At 45.5% G+C, this 24,902-nt stretch overlaps 1 protein-coding gene across 1 annotated transcript; it reads right to left on the bottom strand.

Annotated features, from left to right (window-relative positions):
- Window positions 1–1,031: 1,031 nt before the first annotated feature.
- On the bottom strand, window positions 1,032–24,022 carry pklr (pyruvate kinase L/R). Its single transcript, XM_038994940.1, has 12 exons — window positions 23,730–24,022; window positions 21,119–21,283; window positions 18,942–19,033; window positions 18,689–18,820; window positions 17,700–17,886; window positions 16,935–17,208; window positions 8,228–8,378; window positions 7,442–7,594; window positions 5,785–5,951; window positions 5,596–5,662; window positions 5,306–5,420; window positions 1,032–1,455 (listed from the first exon to the last, which is right to left on the bottom strand). Exons 1-12 carry the CDS (start codon window positions 23,734–23,736, stop codon window positions 1,349–1,351), a joined length of 1,617 nt encoding a protein of 538 aa, XP_038850868.1. The 5' UTR covers window positions 23,737–24,022; the 3' UTR covers window positions 1,032–1,348.
- Window positions 24,023–24,902: the final 880 nt, after the last annotated feature.

Raw genomic sequence — 24,902 nt, 5'->3', positions numbered from 1 at the left:
AACAAAAGAGTCACCTACTCCAGAGAGAACAACAAAAGAGTCACCTACTCCAGAGAGAACAACAAAAGAGTCACCTACTCCAGAGAGAACAACAAAAGAGTCACCTACTCCAGAGAGAACAACAAAATAGTCACCTACTCCAGAGAGAACAACAAAAGAGTCACCTACTCCAGAGAGAACAACAAAAGAGTCACCTACTCCAGAGAGAACAACAAAAGAGTCACCTACCCCAGAGAGAACAACAAAAGAGTCACCTACTCCAGAGAGAACAACAAAAGAGTCACCTACTCCAGAGAGAACAACAAAAGAGTCACCTACTCCAGAGAGAACAACAAAAGAGTCACCTACTCCAGAGAGAACAACAAAAGAGTCACCTACTCCAGAGAGAACAACAAAAGAGTCACCTACTCCAGAGAGAACAACAAAAGAGTCACCCAGTCTACCAGTGAGCCATCCAACTCCCATCCTCTCACTCAGTCCATCACCTCAGCCAGCCTCACCACAACTGGTGAGAATGACCTCCAGAGGTGGAGAGGTAAACTACCGCTGAGGTTCAGAGACACCTGAGAAAAAAGAAAAAAGAAAGAGGTATAGGAACAGCAACTGTTTCAGGGCAGAATGATCCTGATGTTGCTGTGGACAAATGGCTGTCCACCCCCATGTCCTAGTTGACACAGTTATGTGTATTGTTGATGTTAAAGAAAAAGGAAACGTATGTTTCTATGTTACTAAAAATATATGTTATTGAAATACAAATAGTTTGTATTGAAAAGGTCCACAGGGTGAATATTTGTATTAGGTAAAGAGGATGTATAGTTTGGATTTCTCTCAGAAAAGGGGAGATGTAGTGATGTCTCATAGATATCGCCGTAATTGATTGGTTATGCGTGTCATCGTCATAACCGGATATAACTAACCTAGCAATGAGGACTAGCAGATAGTAGCTCGTTGGACTGCATGTTAATTGCCAGATAATTCACTGCCTGACCTCCATAATGACAGAGAGAGAGAGAGAGGCAGATGTCACACCATGTTATGATGAGGTTATGCTCCAAGCTTTATTTGGAGAGGCAGTGCTTCCAAGACAGAAATGAATAAACACACAAAAACATTGACTACATTAAAATCACTTTCAATGAACATGGAAAAATATAGACTTTTCATCGTAATCTCTAAACTGTTGTTTTGTTTATGTACTTCATCTCCACATAAGGGAAATGTATTCATTCTAGTTCTATGCTATCTATGTAGTTAGCGTTCCAGTTAGTGTGTCTGTTAGGCTATGTGCCACTTAGGATTGGTGGGCCTGTCTGTCAGTCAGTGGTAGTGTCCAATAGGAACAGAGTGTTTAGGGCACGTGGACTGCCCTCATGATGTTAGTGTGACCAGAACCAGGGATCCAGCCGGTCACCACGATCACCATGTCACCTGTCTTGAAGAAGCCCCTGGCCTTTCCTACACACAGCGAGGGTGGGTGGAAGAGGGAGGCAGACACAGTGAGGGTGGGTGGAAGAGGGAGGCAGACACAGTGAGGGTGGGTGGAAGAGGGAGGCAGACACAGTGAGGGTGGGTGGAAGAGGGAGGCAGACACAGGGAGGGTGGGTGGAAGGGGGAGGCAGACACAGGGAGGGTGGGTGGAAGAGGGAGGCAGACACAGTGAGGGTGGGTGGAAGAGGGAGGCAGACACAGTGAGGGTGGGTGGAAGAGGGAGGCAGACACAGTGAGGGTGGGTGGAAGAGGGAGGCAGACAGAGTGAGGGAGGGTGGAAGGGGGAGGCAGACACAGGGAGGGTGGGTGGAAGGGGGAGGCAGACACAGGGAGGGTGGGTGGAAGAGGGAGGCAGACACAGTGAGGGTGGGTGGAAGAGGGAGGCAGACACAGTGAGGGTGGGTGGAAGAGGGAGGCAGACACAGTGAGGGAGGGTGGAAGGGGGAGGCAGACACAGTGAGGGAGGGTGGAAGAGGGAGGCAGACACAGTGAGGGTGGGTGGAAGAGGGAGGCAGACACAGTGAGGGAGGGTGGAAGAGGGAGGCAGACACAGTGAGGGAGGGTGGAAGAGGGAGGCAGACACAGTGAGGGAGGGTGGAAGAGGGAGGCAGACACAGTGAGGGTGGGTGGAAGAGGGAGGCAGACACAGTGAGGGTGGGTGGAAGAGGGAGGCAGACACAGTGAGGGAGGGTGGAAGAGGGAGGCAGACAGAGTGAGGGAGGGTGGAAGGGGGAGGCAGACACAGTGAGGGAGGGTGGAAGAGGGAGGCAGACATAGTGAGGGAGGATGGAAGGGGGAGGCAGACACAGTGAGGGAGGGTAGAAGAGGGAGGCAGACACAGTGAGGGAGGGTAGAAGAGGGAGGCAGACACAGTGAGGGAGGGTGGAAGAGGGAGGGCAGACAGAGTGAGGGAGGGTGGAAGAGGGAGGCAGACACAGTGAGGGAGGGTGGAAGGGGGAGGCAGACACAGTGAGGGAGGGTGGAAGAGGGAGGCAGACACAGTGAGGGAGGGTGGAAGAGGGAGGCAGACACAGTGAGGGAGGGTGGAAGGGGGAGGCAGACAGAGTGAGGGAGGGTGGAAGAGGGAGGCAGACACAGTGAGGGAGGGTGGAAGGGAGAGGCAGACACAGTGAGGGAGGGTGGAAGAGGGAGGCAGACATAGTGAGGGAGGGTGGAAGGGGGAGGCAGACAGAGTGAGGGAGGGTAGAATAGGGAGGCAGACATAGTGGGGGAGGCAGACATAGTGAGGGAGGGTGGAAGAGGGAGGCAGACACAGTGGGGGAGGCAGACATAGTGAGGGAGGATAGAAGAGGGAGGCAGACAGTAAGGGAGGATGGAAGGGGGAGGCAGACATAGTGAGGGAGGGTGGAAGAGGGAGGCAGACACAGTAGGGGAGGCAGACATAGTGAGGGAGGGTAGAAGAGGGAGGCAGACACAGTAGGGGAGGCAGACATAGTGAGGGAGGGTGGAAGAGGGAGGCAGACACAGTAGGGGAGGCAGACATAGTGAGGGAGGGTAGAAGAGGGAGGCAGACATAGTGGGGGAGGCAGACACAGTGAGGGAGGGTGGAAGGGGGAGGCAGACACAGTGAGGGAGGGTGGAAGAGGGAGGCAGACACAGTAAGGGAGGGTGGAAGAGGGAGGCAGACATAGTGGGGGAGGCAGACATAGTGAGGGAGGGTAGAAGAGGGAGGCAGACATAGTGAGGGAGGGTAGAAGAGGGAGGCAGACATAGTGAGGGAGATTAGAAGAGGGAGGCAGACAGTAAGGGAGGATGGAAGGGGGAGGCAGACATAGTGAGGGAGGGTGGAAGAGGGAGGCAGACACAGTAGGGGAGGCAGACATAGTGAGGGAGGATAGAAGAGGGAGGCAGACATAGTGAGGGAGGATAGAAGAGGGAGGCAGACAGTGAGGGAGGGTAGAAGAGGGAGGCAGACAGTGAGGGAGGGTAGAAGAGGGAGGCAGACATAGTGAGGGAGGGTGGAAGGGGGAGGCAGACAGTAAGGAAGGGTAGAAGAGGGAGGCAGACATAGTAAGGGAGGGTAGAAGAGGGAGGCAGACATAGTGAGGGAGGGTGGAAGGGGGAGGCAGACATAGTAAGGGAGGGTAGAAGAGGGAGGCAGACAGTAAGGGAGGGTAGAAGAGGGAGGCAGACACAGTAAGGGAGGGTAGAAGAGGGAGGCAGACAGTGAGGGAGGGTGGAAGAGGGAGGCAGACAGTAAGGGAGGGTAGAAGAGGGAGGCAGACACAGTAAGGGAGGGTAGAAGAGGGAGGGAGACAGTGAGGGAGGGTAGAAGAGGGAGGCAGACAGTAAGGGAGGGTAGAAGAGGGAGGCAGACAGTGAGGGAGGGTAGAAGAGGGAGGCAGACAGTAAGGGAAAGGTGTGAAGAGGGAGGCAGACACTGTAAGGGAGGGTGGAAGAGGGAGGCAGACACAGTGAGGGAGGGTAGAAGAGGGAGGCAGACAGTGAGGGAGGGTAGAAGAGAGAGGCAGACAGTAAGGGAGGGTAGAAGAGGGAGGCAGACAGTGAGGGAGGGTAGAAGAGGGAGGCAGACACAGTAAGGGAGGGTAGAAGAGGGAGGCAGACACAGTGAGGGAGGGTGGAAGAGGGAGGCAGACAGTGAGGGAGGGTAGAAGAGGGAGGCAGACAGTAAGGGAGGGTAGAAGAGGGAGGCAGACAGTAAGGGAGGGTAGAAGAGGGAGGCAGACAGTGAGGGAGGGTAGAAGAGGGAGGCAGACACAGTAAGGGAGGGTAGAAGAGGGAGGCAGACAGTAAGGGAGGGTGGAAGAGGGAGGCAGACACAGTAAGGGAGGGTAGAAGAGGGAGGCAGACAGTAAGGGAGGATGGAAGAGGGAGGCAGACATAGTAAGGGAGGGTAGAAGAGGGAGGCAGACAGTGAGGGAGGGTAGAAGAGGGAGGCAGACAGTAAGGGAGGGTGGAAGAGGGAGGCAGACACAGTAAGGGAGGGTAGAAGAGGGAGGCAGACAGTGAGGGAGGGTAGAAGAGGGAGGCAGACATAGTGAGGGAGGGTAGAAGAGGGAGGCAGACAGTGAGGGAGGGTAGAAGAGGGAGGCAGACAGTGAGGGAGGGTAGAAGAGGGAGGCAGACAGTGAGGGAGGGTGGAAGAGGGAGGCAGACATAGTGAGGGAGGGTAGAAGAGGGAGGCAGACAGTGAGGGAGGGTAGAAGAGGGAGGCAGACAGTAAGGGAGGGTGGAAGAGGGAGGCAGACAGTGAGGGAGGGTGGAAGAGGGAGGCAGACAGTGAGGGAGGGTAGAAGAGGGAGGCAGACAGTGAGGGAGGGTAGAAGAGGGAGGCAGACAGTAAGGGAGGGTGGAAGAGGGAGGCAGACAGTGAGGGAGGGTGGAAGAGGGAGGCAGACAGTGAGGGAGGGTAGAAGAGGGAGGCAGACAGTGAGGGAGGGTGGAAGAGGGAGGCAGACAGTGAGGGAGGGTAGAAGAGGGAGGCAGACAGTAAGGGAGGGTGGAAGAGGGAGGCAGACAGTGAGGGAGGGTGGAAGAGGGAGGCAGACAGTGAGGGAGGGTAGAAGAGGGAGGCAGACAGTGAGGGAGGGTGGAAGAGGGAGGCAGACAGTGAGGGAGGGTGGAAGAGGGAGGCAGACAGTGAGGGAGGGTGGAAGAGGGAGGCAGACAGTGAGGGAGGGTAGAAGAGGGAGGCAGACAGTGAGGGAGGGTGGAAGAGGGAGGCAGACACAGTGAGATAGTGAAAAGAGACGTGAATAACATCCATATGACACTAAACCTACGTTCTCTCTTTCCCACTCCTTTTCTCTCTCACACCCCTTCAACACACACACACCTATGTTCATGCCGAAGTTGACTCTGTTGTCTACATCGTCGGCCCAGACGGGGGCAGGGAGGGGGTGGAACAGCACTGGGAACACACCCCTCAGCAGCTGGGCCTGACGTGCCACCTGGAGACAGAACACACACACTGCATCAGTCCACCCAAACTAACAGCCTTTACCTTTACCCTGAGGGAGGCAGGTAACAGCCCCACTCTACAGGCTGCAACCACATATCAAACAAGAATCCTAAACCTAACCTTAGGGGTTGTGACTCGTAGAGTGGGCGAGTATTCTATCTCACCTGAGGACTTCTTGTTACCGCGACGATGGGACAGCGTGGGCGATACCGGGACAGGAGCTGGGCTGACCTGGGAGAGAGAGAGGGATAGAACGAACAGAAAGGGAGAGGGTTGGAGTCAGTGAGCATGTGTGTGCTTGCATGTACAGTATGTGTGTATGTGTGTGTATGTGTGTCTGTATAACAACATACCTGCCAGTAGTAGTGAGTACTATGACAGCTCCAGCACAGCATTTGAAGGAGGATTCTACAGCTCCTATAGCAGTGACCTCAGTAGGGTCATTGGACAGAGGGGTCAGACGGCGAAGCTCCTCAAACAACTGCTGTTGGAAGATGGCTGCCTCCGCCTCCCTGCAGATCTGTAGGTGTGTGTGGTGTGGTGTGACAGAGATTAAGGGGGAATGGAATGGAACCTCTTGAAGCTAGGGGGCAGAATTTTTATGTTTGGAAAAATAACATTCCCAATGTAAGCTGCCTATTTCTCAGGTCCAGATGCTAGAATATGCATATAATTGACATAATAGGATAGAAAACACTCTAAAGTTTCCAAAACTGTCAAAACATTGTCTGTGAGTATAACAGAACTGATTTAGCAGGCGAAAACCTGAGGAAATCCAACCCGGAAGTGACTCTTATTTTGAAAAATCACTGTTCCATTGCCTGCCTTTCGTCCATTTAAAGGGATATCAACCAGACTTTTCCAATGGCTCCCTCAGGGTGTGAACAGTCTTTAGACATAGTTTCAAGCTTTTATTCTGAAAAATGAGCGAGATTTATCAAAACGCGTCAGTGGATAGACGGATGTCCTTACATTAGTTTATGCGCGCGACACTGGTTGCTCGACATTTTCTTTCTCTCCAGTATTGAATAGTTTACAGTCCGGTTGAAATATTATCGATTATTGATGTTAAAAACAACCTGAGGATTGATTATTAAAAACGTTTGACATGTTTCTACGAACTTTACGGATACTATTTGAAATTGTCGCCAAGCCTTGATGACCAGCCTAAGGCTGTGGAATACTGAACATAACGCGCCAAACAAATGGAGTTTTTTTTATATGAAAATAATCTTTATCGAACAAAAGGAACATTTATTGTGTAACTGGGAGTCTCGTGAGTGCAAACATCCAAAAATCATCAAAGGTAAGCGATTAACTTTATTGCTTTTCTGGCTTTCGTGACCAATCTACATTGCTGCTAGGTGTTCTTAATGTTTTGTCTAGTGATCAATAAACGCTTGGATTGCTTTCGCTGTAAAGCATATTTTCAAAATCTGACACGACAGGTGGATTAACAACAAGCTAAGCTGTGTTTTGCTGTATTGCACTTGTGATTTCATGAATATAAATATTTTTAGCAATTTTTTTAGAATTTGGCACTCTGCAATGCAGCGGTTGTTGATGAAAATTATCCCGCTAAAGGGATCATCCCGCATCCCGATGATCCCGCAAAATCTAAATTTGTCAGACATTTTGATTCCTTGGAAGTGTCCTACAGCCCAACTCTCCATATTTGATAGGCAGCAGGTAGCCTAGCGGTTAGAGCGTTGGGCCAGTAACCAGAAGGTCGCTAGTTTGAATACCCAAGCCGACACAGTGAAAAATATGTCTATGTGCCCTTGAGCCGGGCACGTAACCACCCTAATTGCTCCAGGGTCGCCGCTGATAATGGCTGGCCGTGACCCCACTCTCTGAGGGTGTCTCAGTGGGAGTTGGGATATTTCGAAAAACACATTTCCAATTTACACATCTATAATACACACTTGTACACGTGTGAAATAGGACAAATATAAGCACCCACCAAATGATTATTTAATAGAATGGACTTTCTACTCTCCACACACTGACCGAGTGCATCATGGCCACAGACTCGACAGGGAACAGTCCTTTAGCCGTCTCCCCAGAGAGCATCACACAGTCGGCTCCATCCAACACTGCGTTAGCTACGTCACTGCCCTCCGCACGCGTAGGCCTGGGGTGGGCTACCATGCTCTCCAACATCTACCACACACACACACACACACACACACACACACACACACACACGTTACCGACGTCACACACATCAGCACACAAGGGATGTGGTTGGGCAACATGAGAGAAGACACTGAGAATAGAATGGGTAGAGTGATGGGGAGGGATGGTTATTGATATTCGTGAGACTCCACACAGAGTCTAGCCATATGAGTCAATATGAAGGAGACAGAGAGAACATGAGACCGAGGAGTGTTTGTGTCCGTGTCTATGTGTGTGTGTCTGTGAGAGACAGTATCTATGGTATCATCATTATATTTTGTGTCCTGTTGCTAATATCCTATGTAACACATCCCAACTGCGTGTGTATGTTGTTTGGCCCTGTCCCGCTCTTCATGCCCTGAAGTGTGTGTGTGTGTGTGTGTGTGTGTGTGTGTGTGTGTGTGTGTGTGTGTGTGTGTGTGTGTGTGTGTGTGTGTGTGTGTGTGTGTGTGTGTGTGTGTGTGTGTGTGTGTGTGTGTGTGTGTGTGTGTGTGTATTTTGGCCTTTTATAGAAAAACCTGCTATTATGCTGTCACTGAGTCAAGAGCTGTACCATACAACACACTCAACATGGCTCCAGGAGTGTGTGAGTATGTGTGTGTGTGTGTGTCCTCTGACCTGTGTGGCACAGATAACAGGCTTGCCAGCGGAGTTGCAGCGTCCGATCATCATCTTCTGAGCGATGAAGACTTTCTCTGCAGGGATCTCTATGCCCAGGTCGCCCCTGGCAACCATCACCCCATCACTCTCCGCCAGGATCTCCAAGAAACTGAGAGAGAGAGGGAGGGAAAGAGAGAGAGGGAGAGGGAGGGAGGGAGAGAGAGGGGGGAGGAGAAAGAGAGAGGGGGGAGGAGAAAGAGAGAGGGGAGGGTAGGAGGAGGAAGGAGAGAAGTAGACATGACCTATGACGACATATTCATATACAAACAGCCATATGGGTGATGTATCATAGATATATAATATCCAGATCCTTTAGTTCTGACACATCCTCATCCATCACTCTGCTGTCAGCTGTCAGTGTGATTATAGATCTGTAACATCCAGACGTGGTTATCAGTGATGTGGTTATCCATCACTTCACTGTCAGTGGGAATGTGTCTGTTATGATAGCAGAGATACAATATAATGTTCTATTTAATTCCGTGGTTACGATACTGCAGAGTGGTTTTATATGTATTTATTAAGGATCTCCAGTAGTTCCTGCCAAGGCAGCAGCTACTCTACCTGGGGTCCAAACAAGATGAAGGCAATTACTTCACCATTTAAAATAAAACAGTACACCCTACAACACATTATTACACCACTACTCTACCACTACATACACTACCTTACCAAAAGTATGTGGACACCTGCTTGACAAACATCTCATTCCAAAATCATGGCCATTAATATGGAGTTGGTCCCGCCTTTGATGCCATAACTGTCTCCACTCTTCTGGGAAGGCTTTCCACTAGATGTTGTAACATTGCTGCGGGGACTTGTTTCCATTTAGCCACAAAAGCATTAGTGAGGTCGGGCACTGATGTTGGGCGATTAGGTCTGGCTCGCAATCGCCGTTCCAATTCATCCCAAAGGTGTTCAATGGGGTTGAGGTCAGGGCTCTGTGCAGGCCAGTCAAGTTCTTCCACATCGATCTTGACAAACCATTTCTGTATGGACCTCGCTTTGTGCACAGGGGCATTGTCATGCTGAAACAGGGAAGGGCCTTCCCCAAAATGTTGCCACAAAGTTGGAAGCACAGAATCGTCTAGAATGTCATAGTATGCTGTAGCATTACGATTTCCCTTCACTGGAACTAAGGGGCCTAGCCCGAACCATGAAAAACAGCTCCAGACCATTATTCCTCCTCCACCAAACTTTACAGTTGGCACTATGCATTCTGGCAAGTAGCGTTCTCCTGGCAGCCGCCAAACCCAGATTCATCCGTCAGACTGCCAGATAATGAAGCGTGATTCATCACTCCAGAGAACGCGTTTCCACTTCTCCAGAGTCCAATGGCAGCGAGCTTTACACCACTCCAGCTGACGCTTGGCATGGCGCATGGTGATCTTAGGCTTGTGTGCTGCTGCTTGGCCATAGAAACCCATTTCATTAAGGTCCCGACGAACAGTTCTTGTGCTGACGTTGCATCCAGAGGCAGTTTGGAACTTGGTAGTGAGCGTTGTAACTGAGGACAGACGATGTTTACGCGCTACGCACTTCAGCACTCGGCGGTCCCGTTCTGTGAGCTTGTGTGGCCTACCACTTCACGGTTAAACCGTTGTTGCTCCTAGACGCTTCCACTTCACAATAACAGCACTTACAGTTGACCGGGGCAGCTCTAGTGGGGCAGAAATTTTACAAACTGCCTTATTGGAAAGGTGGTATCCTATGACGGTGCCACATTGAAATTCACTGAGCTCTTCAGTATGGCAATCCTACTGCCAATGTTTGTCTATGGAGATTGCATGGCTGTGTGCTCAATTTTATACATCAGTCAGCAACAGGTGTGACTGAAATAGTTGAATCCACTCATTTGAAGGGGTGTCCACATACTTTTGTATATACACTACCAGTCAAAAGTTTGAACACACCTACTCATTCAAGGGTTTTTCTTTATTTTTACTATTTTCTACATTGTAGAATAATAGTGAAGACATCAAAACTATGAAATAACACATATGGAATCATGTAGTAACCAAAAAGTGTAAAACAAATCAAAATAGATTTTAGATTTTACAAAGTAGCCACCCTTTGCCTTGATGACAGCTTTGCACACTCATGGCATTCTCTCAACCAGCTTCAGGAGGTAGTCACCTGGAATGCATTGGGTGAGGTTGGGTGATTGTGGAGGCCAGGTCATCTGATGCAGGGCTCCATCAATCTCCTTCATTGTCAAATAGCCCTTACACAGCCTGGAGGTGAGTTGGGTCATTGTCCTGTTGAAAAACAAATGATTGTCCCACTAAGCGCAAACCAGATGGGATGGCGTATCGCTGCGGAATGCTGTGGTAGCCATGCTGGTTAAGCGTGCCTCGAATTCTAAATAAATTACTGACAGTGTCACTAGCAAAGCACCCCCACACCATCACACATCCTCCTCCATGCTTCACGGTGGAAACCACACATGCGGAGATAAAACGTTCACCTACTCTGTGTCTCACAAAGACATGGCGGTTGGAAACAAACATTTCCACCAGTCTAATGTCCATTGCTCGTGTCTCTTGGTCCAAGCAAGTCTCTTCGTGGTGTCCTTTAGTAGTGTCCTTTAGTCCTTTTCTTTGCAGCAATTCGACCATGAAGGCCTGATTCATTCAGTCTCCTCTGAACAGTTGATGTTGAGATGTGTCTATTACTTGAACTCTGTGCAGCATTTATTTGGGCTGCAATTTCTGAGGCTGGTAACTCTAATGAACTTATCCTCTGCAGCAGAGGTAACTCTGGGTCTTTCTTTCCTGTTGCGGTCCTCATGAGAGCCAGTTTCATCATAGCACTTGATGGTTTTTACGACTGCACTTGAAGAATCTTTCAAAGTTCTTGAAATTTTCTGGATTGACTGACCTCCATGTCTTAAAGTAATGATGGACTGTTGTTTCTCTTTGCTTATTTGAGCTGTTCTTGCCATAATATGGACTTGGTCTTTTACCAAATAGGGCTATCTTCTGTATACCACCCCTACCGTGTCACAACACAACTGATTGGCTCAAACGCATTAAGGAAAGAAATTCCACAAATGTACTTTTAAAACTTCTTATGGCTTGGGGCCGCTATTTTCACGTCCGGATGAAAAGTGTGCCCAAAGTAAACTGCCTGCTACTCAGGCCCAGAAGCTTGGATATGCATATCATTGGTATATTTGGATAGAAAACACTCTAAAGTTTATAAAACTGTTTGAATAAAGTCTGTGAGTATAACAGAACTGATTTGGCAGGCGAAACCCCGAGCACAATCCATCCAGGGAATTTTCTTTTTGAGGTCAATCGGTTTTCCATTGGTTATCTATGGCAAGGCCGTTTTAATAGAAATATCCTTGCAGTTCCTATAGCTTCCACTAGATGTCAACAGTCTTTAGAAATTGGTTGAGGTTTTTCTTTAGAGAAATGAAGAAGTAGCCCTGTTATTTTCCTGTGTCACTCCAGGTGCACTCTAATGATTTGGTGCACTCTAATGATTTGGTGCGCGCTACCTAGAACATGCTTTCTTTGTTTTCGTCCGGTATTGAATGCTGTTTATCCCTATATAGTCTTAAATTGATCGATTATTTATGTTAAAAAGTACCTAAAGTTGTATTACGAAAGTTTTTTGAAATGTTTGGACAAAGATTACAGGTAACTTATGAGAGATTTTGTAGTCATGTAGCGTGAGTTGGAACCGGTGTTTTTCTGGATCAAACGCGCCAAATAAATGGACATTTTGGATCTATAATGACGGAATTAATCGAACAAAAGGACTATTTGTGATGTTTATGGGACATATTGGAGTGCCAACAGAAGAAGCTCGTCAAAGGTAAGGCATGAATTATATCTTTATTTCTGAGTTTTGTGTCGCGGTTGGCGGGTTGAATTATGATTGTCTGTCTTTGTTTGATGGGGTGCTGTCCTCAGATAATAGCACGGTTTGCTTTCGCCGTAAAGCATTTTTGAAATCTGACACTGCGGCTGGATTCACAACAAGTGTAGCTTTAATTTGGTTTATTGCATGTGTGATTTCATGAAAGTTGAATTTTTATAGTAATTTAATTTGAATTTGGCGCTCTGCCATTTCACCGGAAGTTGTCAAATCGATCCCGCTAAAGGGATTTGATCCATAAGAAGTTATTAACAAGGCACACCTATTAATTGAAATGCATTCTAGGTGACTACCTCCTGAAGCTGGTTGAGAGAATGCCAAGAGTGTGCAAAGCTGTCATCAAAGTAAAAAATGGCTACTTTGAAGATTCTAAAATCTATTTTGATTTGTTTAACACTTCTTTGGTTACTACATGATTCCATATGTGTTATTTCATAGTTGTCACACCCTGATCTGTTTCACCTGTCTTTGTGCTTGTCTCCACCCCCCTCCAGGTGTCGCCCATCTTCTCCATTATCCCCAGTGTACTTATACCTGTGTTCTCTGTTTGTCTGTTGCCAGTTCGCCTTGATCATAGTTTTTGATGTCTTCACTATTATTCAACAATGTAGAAAATAGTAAAAATAAAGAAAAGCCTTGGAATGAGTAGGTGTGTCCAAATGTTTGACTGGTACTGTATACTGTAGTGTATCTATAATACAAAATGTATAATACCACAATAAAACAATATTACAACATTACAATGTATGTGTGTGTAGAGTGCGTGTGTTAGCGTGTCTGTGCGTATGCGTTTGTGAGTGCCTGTGTGTGTGTCTCTTCACAGGCCGCGTTGTTCCATAAGGTATCTGATTTTACTGCTTGCTTGAGTTATTTGATGTGGAATAGTTCCATGTAGCCATGGCTCTATGTAGTACTATGCATTTCCCAAATAATATATAAATAAATAATATTCACAAATAACTCTAAATTAAGCATATAGGAGGATCAGTTTCTTTGTTAAAACCTTTTCTCAATAGGGGGTGCTGTTTTCACTTTGTAAAAATTTTGTTCCCAAATTAAACTGCCTCGTACTCAATTCTTGCTTGTACAATATGCATATTATTATTACTATTGGATAGAAAACACTCTCTAGTTTCTAAAACCGTTTGAATTATATCTGTGAGTAAAACAGAACTCAAGTTGGAGCAAACTTCCTGTCAGGAAGTGAGAAATCTGAAATCAGGCAGTCTGTTCTAGGGTCAGTTTATTAATTTGCATGTCTTCTATTGGTCGACATGCACTGCATACGCCTTCCCCTAGATGTCAGCAAGTAGTGAGAATTGGAATGGAGTTGCTAGGCAGATCTGAGGCCATATAAAGGGTCTGGGTACGTGGGGTACACTCTTTTCAACATTCGCCATGACGCAAGACAGACCTCAGGATGGCGTTCTGGAAAGCTCCCGTTATAGGCCTTAGATATATCTGGCTCTGATTTTATTCGATATAGGTGTTAAAGACATCATAATGTAGTTATTTTAAACCGAGTTATATCAGTTTATATCAGTATATTGCGATTTTCGGATATTTCTTTGTGCTGCGTTATAGTTAGTTGGGCACGTCTTCGCCACATGGCTAATGTTTACTGCTAATTCCAAAGTTGAAGGCGACAATCTACAACCGAGCAACGATTCTTCTGGACAAAGGACAACTTGCCCAAGATTCTGATGGAAGCTCATCAAAAAGTAAGAACTATTTATGATGTTAATTCGTTGTTCTGTTGAAAAATGTGAAACTACTATTCCGCCATTAATTTCGGTGCGGTCTCGCTTTAACGCACGCTGTATGTCGTAGTAACATTAATTTTAAAAATCTAACACAGCGGTTGCATTAAGAACTAATGTATCTTTAATTTGCTGTCCAACCTGTATTTTTTAGTCAAGTTTATGATTAGTTACTGATTAGATTAGGTGCCTCTCCCAAGATTTCTCCCGACATTTTGTTGGCAGCTTGGCTACTATTCTCATTGTATAACCACGATTTGTGCCGCTAAATATGCATTTTCGAACAAACTCTATATGTATTGTGTAATATGATGTTATAGGACTGTCATCTGAAGAAGTTTGAGAAGGTTAGTGAAAAAATTAATATCTTTTGCTGGTTTATTCGTTATCGCTATTGTTGGCTTGAATCAATTCTGTTGTGTGGTTGGCTATTGTAGTAAGGTAATATAATGCTATATTGTGTTTTCGCTGTAAAACACTTAAAAAATCTGAAATATTGGCTGGATTCACAAGATCTTTGTCTTTCATTTGCTGTACGCTGTGTATTTTTCATAAATGTTTTATGATGAGTATTTAGGTAATTCACGTTGGTCTCTGTAGTTATTCTAGTTGCTTTGGTGAGAGTTGTGATGGTGGCTGCAATGTAAAACTATGATTTATACCTGAAATATGCACATTTTCTAACAAAACATATGCTATACAATAAATATGTTATCAGACTGTCATCTGATGAAGTTGTTTCTTGGTTAGTGACTATGTATATCTTTATTTGGTCGAATTTGTGATAGCTACCTATGCAGGGAAAAAAATAGTGGAGAAAAAAAAGTTGTGTCTTTTGCTATCGTGGTTAGCTAATAGAAATACATATTGTGTCTTCCCTGTAAAACATTTTAAAAATCAGAAATTATGGCTGGATTCACAAGATGTGTATCTTTCATCTGGTGTCTTGGACTTGTGATTTAATGATATTTAGATGCTAGTATTTACTTGTGGCGCTATGCTAGGCTATGCTAGTCAGCTTTTTTACTGATGAGGGTGCTCCCGGATCCGGGATTGTGACCAAGTAAAACATTTTAAAAATCAGAAATTATGGCTGGATTCACAAGATGTGTATCTTTCATCTGGTGTCTTGGACTTGTGATTTAATGATATTTAGATGCTAGTATTTACTTGTGGCGCTATGCTAGGCTATGCTAGTCAGCTTTTTTACTGATGAGGGTGCTCCCGGATCCGGGATTGTGACCAAGTAGACCGTTCAACACAGAATAGCCACAATAGTTTGTGGAAATATCCATTCTATTTTATTGAGCTATGTTCAATTGTATTCTTCATAATGCCAAGGGATTCTAAGCAAATCTTGTCTGCTAAATGAACTAGTGTAGCCCACAGCCATATGGCATAGCCAGATCAGGGCCTAACATTAGGACAACTCAAGAGTATGCTATTCTGTTCTTCTTAAATAGACTACATTTTCTTCACATCATGATTCTTTAGACCTGCCTAAAATAAATAATGGATTTATTGTGAAGGTGTAGGCTATATTAAATAGATTTATTCAACTTTTTAAAATGTAGATGTTCCAAAGGTCTGCATCAGTGGCTTGTAGGCTATGTGTGGAAGCCAGGAGATGCAAAACGTGTTTATGTTAATTATCGGTACAATTGATGCTAAACATGTTTATATCAATTAAAGGTCAATTACAGTGAGACTGGCAGTTATTTGCTTGACAATCACCAGCTGACAACATTTCATGACCACCAGAGCCCTAGGTATGCCCGACACCTGGATTATGTTGGAGAGTCTTCCATTAAAGAACAGCCTCTGTGGTCTGTTAGACAGGTAACTCTAATCCACAGTTGGCAGGGGGTGTAAAGCCATAACTGTCACGACTTCCGCCGAAGTCGGTTCCTCTCCTTGTTCGGGCGGCGTTCGGCGGTCGACGTCACCGGTTTTCTAGCCATCGCAGATCCACCTTTCATTTTTCCCTTTGTCTTGTCTTGTTTTCCTACACACCTGGTTTCAATTCTCTCAGTATTAGACGTGTATATAACCCTCTGTTCCCCCCCATGTCTGTTTGTGGAATTGTTTGTTGTTTCGTGTATGTACACGCTAGACTGGTTTGCGCTGGGTTATGTCAACCCATATTGTGTTTAGTGTTCTTAGTGCCGTGTGTTTTGTTTGCCGAAATAAAAGGCTCCTTTGGCTACCCAACTTCTGCTCTCCTGCGCCTGACTCCCTTACAGCCAGTTACACATACCTAACAATAACACAGATGTTTTTCCAGCAGAACATTATGATCAATAATGTTAAAAGCTGCACTGAAGACTAACCAAACAGCTCCCACAATCTTTTTAGTATCAATTTCTCTCAGCCAATCATCAGTCATTTGTGTAAGTGCCGTGCATGTTTAATGCCCTTCCCTATAAGCATGCTGAAAACCTGTTGTTCATTTGTTTACTGTAGCATAGTATCTGGTCAACAACAACAACAACAAACATTTTTAGATCTGCTATTCTGAATACTTCCTCTATTCTAGCTGGTAGAGCATTCAACTTGGGGTGGCAGGTAGCCTAGTGGTTAGAGCGTTGGACTTATACCCAAAAGGTTGCAAGATCGAATCCCTGAGCTGAAAAGGTTAACCCACTGTTCCTAGGCCGTCATTGTAAATAAGAATTTGTTCTTAACTGACTTGCCTAGTTAAATAAAGGGGGGAAAAAATTCAGGAGTACGGTTGTCTTGTCTTACTGTAGATTATAGAATCTTATTGTTAGAGAACGGTCATCCACACAAATGCTGGGTGAGTCATGTGAGTCCACCCAGAATGAGTCATGTGGTTCCAAGGGCAACGGCAGGTATTGACAGCAGAGTATCCATCTACCGAGGCTGAAGATACGCTCTGTTCATGTGTAAATCTGAGACTGTAAAGCTACTCATTCAATGAAAGTTATTCTATTCATGTTGTTGACTCTGTGTGTGTCTCTTCCTCTCTCTCTTCTCCTCCACACACACTCACTCACTTATGTACTCCCTGGCGATTCTCCACCTTGCTGACCACCTTGATGCCCTTTCCGAAGGGCCCCAGGGCCCGTCGGACCTCCCTGACATCCTGGCCACAGCGGATGAAGCTGGCGAACACCATGTCCACCCCCTGGGCCACGCCGAACCTCAGGTCCCCCTCATCACGCTCACTCACAGCGGGCATGTCCACCAGGTCACACCCCGGCAGGTTGACCCCCTTGCGGCTGCCCAGAACACCGCCACTCTCTACCAGTGCCTCCACCCAGTCTGGACCTGGAGAGAGGAGAGAGGGAGAGAAGGAAGGGAGGTCATGAGAACAGATCATGAGATAGAAGTAGAGAATGTTTATTTGTTTATAGTTGTTTATGGCTTGTCTATCTCCAGGACTGTGCAGTATGATCATGTACAGTGGTTCTTCCTTTAAAAGTTGCAGCATACTGCACCACAGCTTGCGGGGTGCCACAGAATTCTATGGCACATTATTTAAGTGTCAGCCATTGTTGCCAGAATGACGCAATTTACCACAATCTGCCACCATCTACCACAAATGGTCGCGACAAACTCAAAACTTTTAAAGGAAGAACTACTGCATGTGTAACCAACACTGTATCTCCAGTAATGTGTTTAGATGCAGTATGTTTGTGTGTGTGTGTGTGTGTGTGTGTGTGTGTGTGTGTGTGTGTGTGTGTGTGTGTGTGTGTGTGTGTGTGTGTGTGTGTGTGTGTGTGTGTGTGTGTGTGTGTGTGTGTTAAATGATGTGTTACCCGTCTCCAGGACTTTTAGTCCGATGAGTCCGTCGTCGATGTAGATCCTTCCTCCTTTCTCCAGGACCTGAGGCAGACTGGGGTAGTCCACCCAGATGACGTTCCCATCCGTACTGTCCCTGTCCCCCTCCCCTGTCACCACACGCACACTGGCCCCACGCTCCAGCTCCACCTCCTGCTCTGCAGTCTACACACACAGAGAAACACAGAATAACACACACATCTTAACTTCAGTCATTTACAGACTCTCTTTTCCAGAGCTACTCACAGTTAGTGCATTCATCTTAAGATAGCTAGGTGAGACAACTACGCATCACAGTCATATAGCAGGTAAAACTTTTCCTCAATAAAGTAGCTATCGGCAAAGTCTGTGTTAGTAAGAAATGGCATGCAGACGCACACGCACACACACACACACACACACAGGCTAGACATTGCCTTATCTTCCTCACACATAGAACACATAGAATGTAGCAGACCATAAACTAGGTTATCATCATTTCTAAAGTCTATTGAACTTTCCAGTGGCAGGACTGGTGCTATAACAAACAGATCAGTTCCCAACAGAGGAGGCTGGTGGGAGGAGCTATAGGAGGACGGGCTCATTGTAATGGCTGCAATGGAATAAATGGAGCGCAGGCAAACATGTCCATATGCTTGATGTGTTTGATACTGTTCCATTTATTCCATTCCAGCCATTACAATGGGCCCGTCCTATAGCTCCTCCCACCAGCCTCCTCTGGTGCCCAAACACTTGTCCTGTTCTGATGCTGAGAAAGCATCTTTCTCACTACTGTTGATACTGTTGCACAATCTGTGTCTGTGTCCAGGATAGGACACCCCCAAAACAACCAGCATGGTCAGTCAACACTGGTCACACTCTCCTGGTCTGTTGACCCTCACCCTAAACTGGACTACTGACGAGTCGGGATGTAGGGAATGTAAGCCCATTGGATAGAATGTTAAGTAGTGATGAAATGCTGGCTTACCCCTCGAACCAGGCCTGTGCGTATTTCAGGGCCTTTGGTATCCAAGGCGATGGCTACTGGCCTGTAATATAAAGGGTCAGTGGTTATGGTCTCGACCGCCTCCCGGATGTTCTTGATTGTCTCACCATGGAACTGAAGGAGGGAGACAGGGAGAGAGAGAAAAAGAGAAAATCTGTTACTAAACTGATATGATTGACAGTTGTGTCAGATCAGTGATTACTTGCGAGACAGGTTATGACAGAGACAAACAAACCTCATGAGAGCCATGAGAGAAGTTGAGTCGAGCGATGTTCATTCCTGCCTTCACCATCTCCTGCAGTTTGGGGATGGAGCGAGACGCAGGCCCTGAGAGAGAGAACAAGAGACAACAGAGACCATGGGTTGTCCAGCAGTTCATTGGTCAATCAATCCACTTTGATACATCATCAATAGTGCAGTCAGTGGGATGCCAATCACCAATACCCAGCCTGCCAGCCAACACCACACCAACCTAGATCTACTGAGCTCCAACCCCTAGCCCATACAGTTCTACCCTAGGTCAAGTCTGCCTACCTATACTGTCTCTACATTTAGCAGGCACTATAATCCAGACAGACACATAGTAGTGAGTACATTGATTCTCATACTTTTTTGTTCATGTTCCCCGTGGGAATCTAAACCACAACCCTGGCATTGCAACTGAGCCACACGGGTCTACCTACACACGCTACACAAAACAAAAGGTTATTTAACTCACCAAGGGTGCAGCTGATTGGTTATTTAACTCACTGATGGTGCAGATGTGGTTATTTAACTCACTGATTGTCACGCCCTGACCGTAGAGAGCTTTTTATGTCTCTATTTTGGTTTGGTCAGGGTGTGATTTGGGTGGGCATTCTATGTTCCTTTTTCTATGATTTGTATTTCTGTGTGCTTGACCGGGTGTGGTTCTCAATCAGAGGCAGCTGTCTATCGTTGTCTTTGATTGAGAACCATACTTAGGTTGCCTTTTCCCACCTGTCTGTGTGGGTAGTTGTCTATGTGTAGTTGCATGTCAGCACTAGTTGTTTATAGCTTCACATTCGTTTTGTTAGTTTGTTTAAGTGTTCTTCGTTTAATAAAGAAGATTGTATTCCAATCACGCTGCGCCTTGGTCTCATCGTTACGACGAACGTGACACTGATGGTGTAGCTGATTGGTTATTTAACTCACTGATGGTGAAGATGTGGTTATTTAACTCACTGATGGTGCAGATGTGGTTATTTAACTCACCGATGGTGCAGCTGATTGGTTATTTAACTCATCAATGGTGCAGATGATTGGTTATTTAACTCACTGATGGTGCAGATGTGGTTATTTAACTCACTGATGGTGCAGATGTGGTTATTTAACTCACTGATGGTGCAGATGATTGGTTATTTAACTCACTGATGGTGCAGATGTGGTTATTTAACTCACTGATGGTGCAGATGATTGGTTATTTAACTCACTGATGGTGCAGATGTGGTTATTTAACTCACTGATGGTGCAGATGATTGGTTATTTAACTCACTGATGGTGCAGATGTGGTTATTTAACTCACTGATGGTGCAGATGATTGGTTATTTAACTCACTGATGGTGCAGATGATTGGTTATTTAACTCACTGATGGTGCAGATGATTGGTTATTTAACTCACTGATGGTGCAGATGATTGGTTATTTAACTCACTGATGGTGCAGATGTTGTTATTTAACTCACAGATGGTGCAGCGGATTGGTAATTTAACTTACCGATGGTGCAGCTGATTGGTTATTTAACTTACCGATGGTGTAGCTGATTGGTTATTTAACTTACCGATGGTGTAGCTGATTGGTTATTTAACTCACCGATGGTGCAGCTGATTGGTTATTTAACTTACCGATGGTGTAGCTGATTGGTTATTTAACTTACCGATGGTGTAGCTTATTGGTTATTTAACTTACCGATGGTGTAGCTGATTGGTTATTTAACTTACCGATGGTGTAGCTGATTGGTTATTTAACTTACCGATGGTGCAGCTGATTGGTTATTTAACTTACCGATGGTGTAGCTGATTGGTTATTTAACTTACCGATGGTGCAGCTGATTGGTTATTTAACTTACCGATGGTGTAGCTGATTGGTTATTTAACTTACCGATGGTGCAGCTGATTGGTTATTTAACTTACCGATGGTGTAGCTGATTGGTTATTTGACCCACCGATGGCATAGATAAGGGGTGTCAAACTCATTCCACGGAGGGCTGAGTGTCTGCAGGTTTTTGTTTTTTCCTTTCAATTAATACCTAGACAACCAGGTGAGGGGAGTTCCTTACTAATTAGTGACCTTAATTCATCCATCAAGTAGAAGGGTAGAGCGAAAGCTCGCAGACACTCAACACTCCGTGGAATGAGTTTGACACGTGGTGCAGATGATTAGTTATTTAACTCACCGATGGTGCAGATGATGCTTGTGTTGCGGGCTGTGATTGGCTCCTGGTCGATGTCCAGCAGACACAGGTGTTCCAGGAAGGTGTCGGCCATGCTGGCGTCCAGCTGCTGCTTCTGGATGAAGGAGTCTGGGAGGGGCATGACGTCAGAGTAACGTCTGATACGAGCTAAGAGAGAGAGAGAGAGAAATGTCTGTTATTTTAAAATTTTTGTGAGCGTAATGTTTACTGTTAATTTCTGATGGTTTATTTCCGTATTTGTTTTTTGTCTATTCCACTTACTTTGGTAATGTAAACCTTTTAAATTGAGAGAGAGAGAGAGAGAGAGATGGCCTCAGACTAACAGAACTAAGGTTGGAGAAGGTTAACATGCAGCATTCTGAACTGTGACATTCAAGAGAGGGTGTGTGTGTGTGTGTGTGTGTGTGTGTGTGTGTGTGTGTGTGTGTGTGTGTGTGTGTGTGTGTGTGTGTGTGTGTGTGTGTGTGTGTGTGTGTGTGTGTGTGTGTGTGGAGGGAGGGAGGGGGCTAATGTCACGTGACATGCAACATACTGCCATACAGGACAGATGCTGTGACTGGCCACTACATGACATTTACAACCTGACATGGAAATCGTGGAAATAGACATGGAAATACATTTCTATTGCGCTGTAGCGCAGGGCTTCAGAGCGATGGATTGAATCGAGACCCTAATTGGTGGAGGAGGTGAGTTCAAGGTCAAGTGCTTTGAGACCTGGGTGAGTGCTCTTATGGGCCTATAGAAATGCAATCCATCCATTAAAAACATGTTATGAATATACAGTACCACTCAAAGTTTGGACAACCAAAGAACCAAAGAACCAAGAAAATGGAGAACAAGCGATAGGATGAAAAATACCTGAGTTTTGACGCTGGTACTGTCAACTCATTCAAGGGTTTTTCTTTATTTGTACTATTTTCTACATTGTAAAATAATAGTGAAGACATCAACACTATGAAATAGAGAGAGTGAGAGAGAGAGACCCTCTCTTAGCTTGTTGAGGACTGTGATGTTCTTGTCAGTATGTGTCCTGTGGGATGTCTAGGCACGGTGCTCTCTTTCTCCATCCCCTCTTTCACGCTCTCCATCTCTGTCTCCTTTCTGTGACCCAATTCCGATGCCCTGTTGCACACATTAAGTGTTCCACAGAGCTCTACCTCTGACACATCGCACACACACCTCACGAAATGATATTATCACAATACTTAGGTGCCGATACGATATGTATTGTGATTCTCACGATTCTACATGTATTGCGATTAGATACTGCAGTTTTATTGTGATTTGAGGTTCCAAACATATTTCTCACTATGTCTGCTGCAGAGGGACAAGAGAGCGCATCAGAAAATGAATTTTGATCAGTCATGCTGAAAACATGTTGGCTCTCTATTTAAAAAGAAAATGGAGAACAAGCGATAGGTTGAAAAATACCTGAGTTTTGACGCTGGTACTGTCAACTAATGCTAGATAAGCAAAAATGTTTTACTAAACAATACTTGGAGTCAAATATCGATATAATATCTTCCACCACTAATATTTCGATTTTTAGCCCCATCACTAATTCACACACTCACAAACAGAAACGGACTGAAACTGGTTACTGACCAAAACAAACATCTGTTCTGGCTGACTGTAAGGCTGAGATTAGGTCCCAACACTATGTTGCAATGTACAGATCAGTGCATGCTTTCCATAGAGGAGAGATATGGTTGGGTGTGTGGACATGACATACTGACAATAGCTGAAAAAGTGTTCTATGTGTGAGGAAGATAAGGGTGTGTGTGTGTGTGTGTGTGTGTGTGTGTGTGCGTGCGTACGCACATGTTCCTGGACAGTCAATGAACCTCAGGTTATCCTGACCAACCACCACTGTGCTCTGGGTCAACTCCTGGCAATGCAAATCTAACTGCCTAATTCTGGTATACAGCCCTCAACATTTAACCACCAAACAACCAACAATAACTATTATAACACAACCAAAATTCATACAATAAAATTCTTACGATATTACGCTTGATGCTTCCTGAATGATGATAAGCAGACTAGAAAAATTCTGCTGAGGACTGTAGAAAATTGGTTTTGCATCAGTGACTTCTATGAGTCATATGACCTTGGAATAAAACGTCGCTGTCGGATCTCCAAAATATAAACTTTTCAGGAAATTTAAAAAAATACCATATTTTTCCCATTAACGAACATGCAATTGTGAATCTACAGAAGCTAACTTAAATAAAAATATTATATACATTTTCTTGGTCCTGAAATGTTCAGAGTACACTGAGGGGTGTTACCACTTTCAATAAAGGTAAAAACAATAACAAATCGACTAAGTTACAAGGTTTTCATCAGGCAGCGACTAAAAAGAGAATAGATGTACAACCACTGTAGAAGATTCTGTTCCACCTGATCTTGAGTCGAGGTCGAATGTCTGAAAGACGTCAACTCCAATGTGGTCACTATAGCATCAGAAAGTGGCTAGTGTGGGTGAACCTATTTAACCTTTAATCAGCCAGGTAACACTTCAATCTTCTATTACATTAATGGAGAAGTTTAAAGGTTAACCCCCTGTATGCTAGCAGCTCTACAGACTTACCTCCCATCTTGACCCAAAGCTTTTTCAGACTCCAACTGTACTAGCCTATCACCTCTGTCTGTCTGTCTGTCCACTCCTTTGTTTGTCGGTCTGTCAGTTCAGGAATCCTCTGTAGTCCTTTGACTTTCAGGTTGATACGGTCTTGAATTAGTTTAAATCAGGGGATAACTTTGTTCTTTAGTATCTCCTTCCGACTGGGTTTCTGTCATTCCCTTCTCTACCTTTTGACCTCTGTCTGTCTGTCTGTCTTTTCCTCAGTCAATGCTCAATCTCTGTACTTTCACAAATGTCCTCCCTCTCCCCCTCCTCTCTACACCCCTCAGCCCAATCTACTGTAAACATTCAGTGTCCACTCCCTTTGACACAGAGGTCAGCCTGGATGATCATGTGATAGCCAGTGACTTTTTCACTATTGATCACATGGTTTTGTTTTTCTTCATCTAGGGTTAAGGTCAGGGTTAGGTTGGGGTTACGGTCAGGGTTAAGGTCAGGGTTAAGGTCAGGGTTAGGTTGGGGTTACGGTCAGGGTGGAGTTACGGTCAGGGTGGAGTTACGATCAGGGTTAAGGTCAGGGTGGAGTTACGGTCAGGGTTAAGGTCAGGGTTAAGGTCAGGGTTAAGGTCAGGGTTAGGTTGGGGTTACGGTCAGGGTGGAGTTACGGTCAGGGTGGAGTTACGATCAGGGTTAAGGTCAGGGTGGAGTTACGGTCAGGGTTAAGGTAAGGGTGGAGTTACGGTCAGGGTTAAGGTCAGGGTTAAGGTCAGGGTTAAGGTCAGGGTTAAGGTCAGGGTAGGTGGTTGGTGCAACACTTCTTTTTTTTTTTTTTTACATCTCTCGTCATCTCTATGTCATCTCTATGTCATCTCTATGTCATCTCTATGTCATCTCATCTAAACTTCTGAATGTCAGTGGTGATATCATGAGAGTCTTGTAATACAGGTCTGCCAATGTGTTCCTCCTAGCTTTCTAGGTGACAAGACGACTAGATAATGACTGTGTCACTGACATTATGCATCTCTGGCACATTCACAGATCCTGGGGACTGTGATTGAACCCGGTGAGTTCATCATTGTTGACTTGTAGCCCTGCAACTTGACCTTCACAGATGCTGTATGTATGTGTGATTGTGAATGTGTTTTGCCGAACTACACTTATCTGAGAACTGAAGAAGGC

This window comes from Salvelinus namaycush, chromosome 5, assembly GCF_016432855.1.
Source record: "Salvelinus namaycush isolate Seneca chromosome 5, SaNama_1.0, whole genome shotgun sequence".
Lineage (NCBI taxonomy): Eukaryota > Metazoa > Chordata > Actinopteri > Salmoniformes > Salmonidae > Salvelinus > Salvelinus namaycush.
This window is presented reverse-complemented; position numbering and strand designations above follow the sequence as displayed.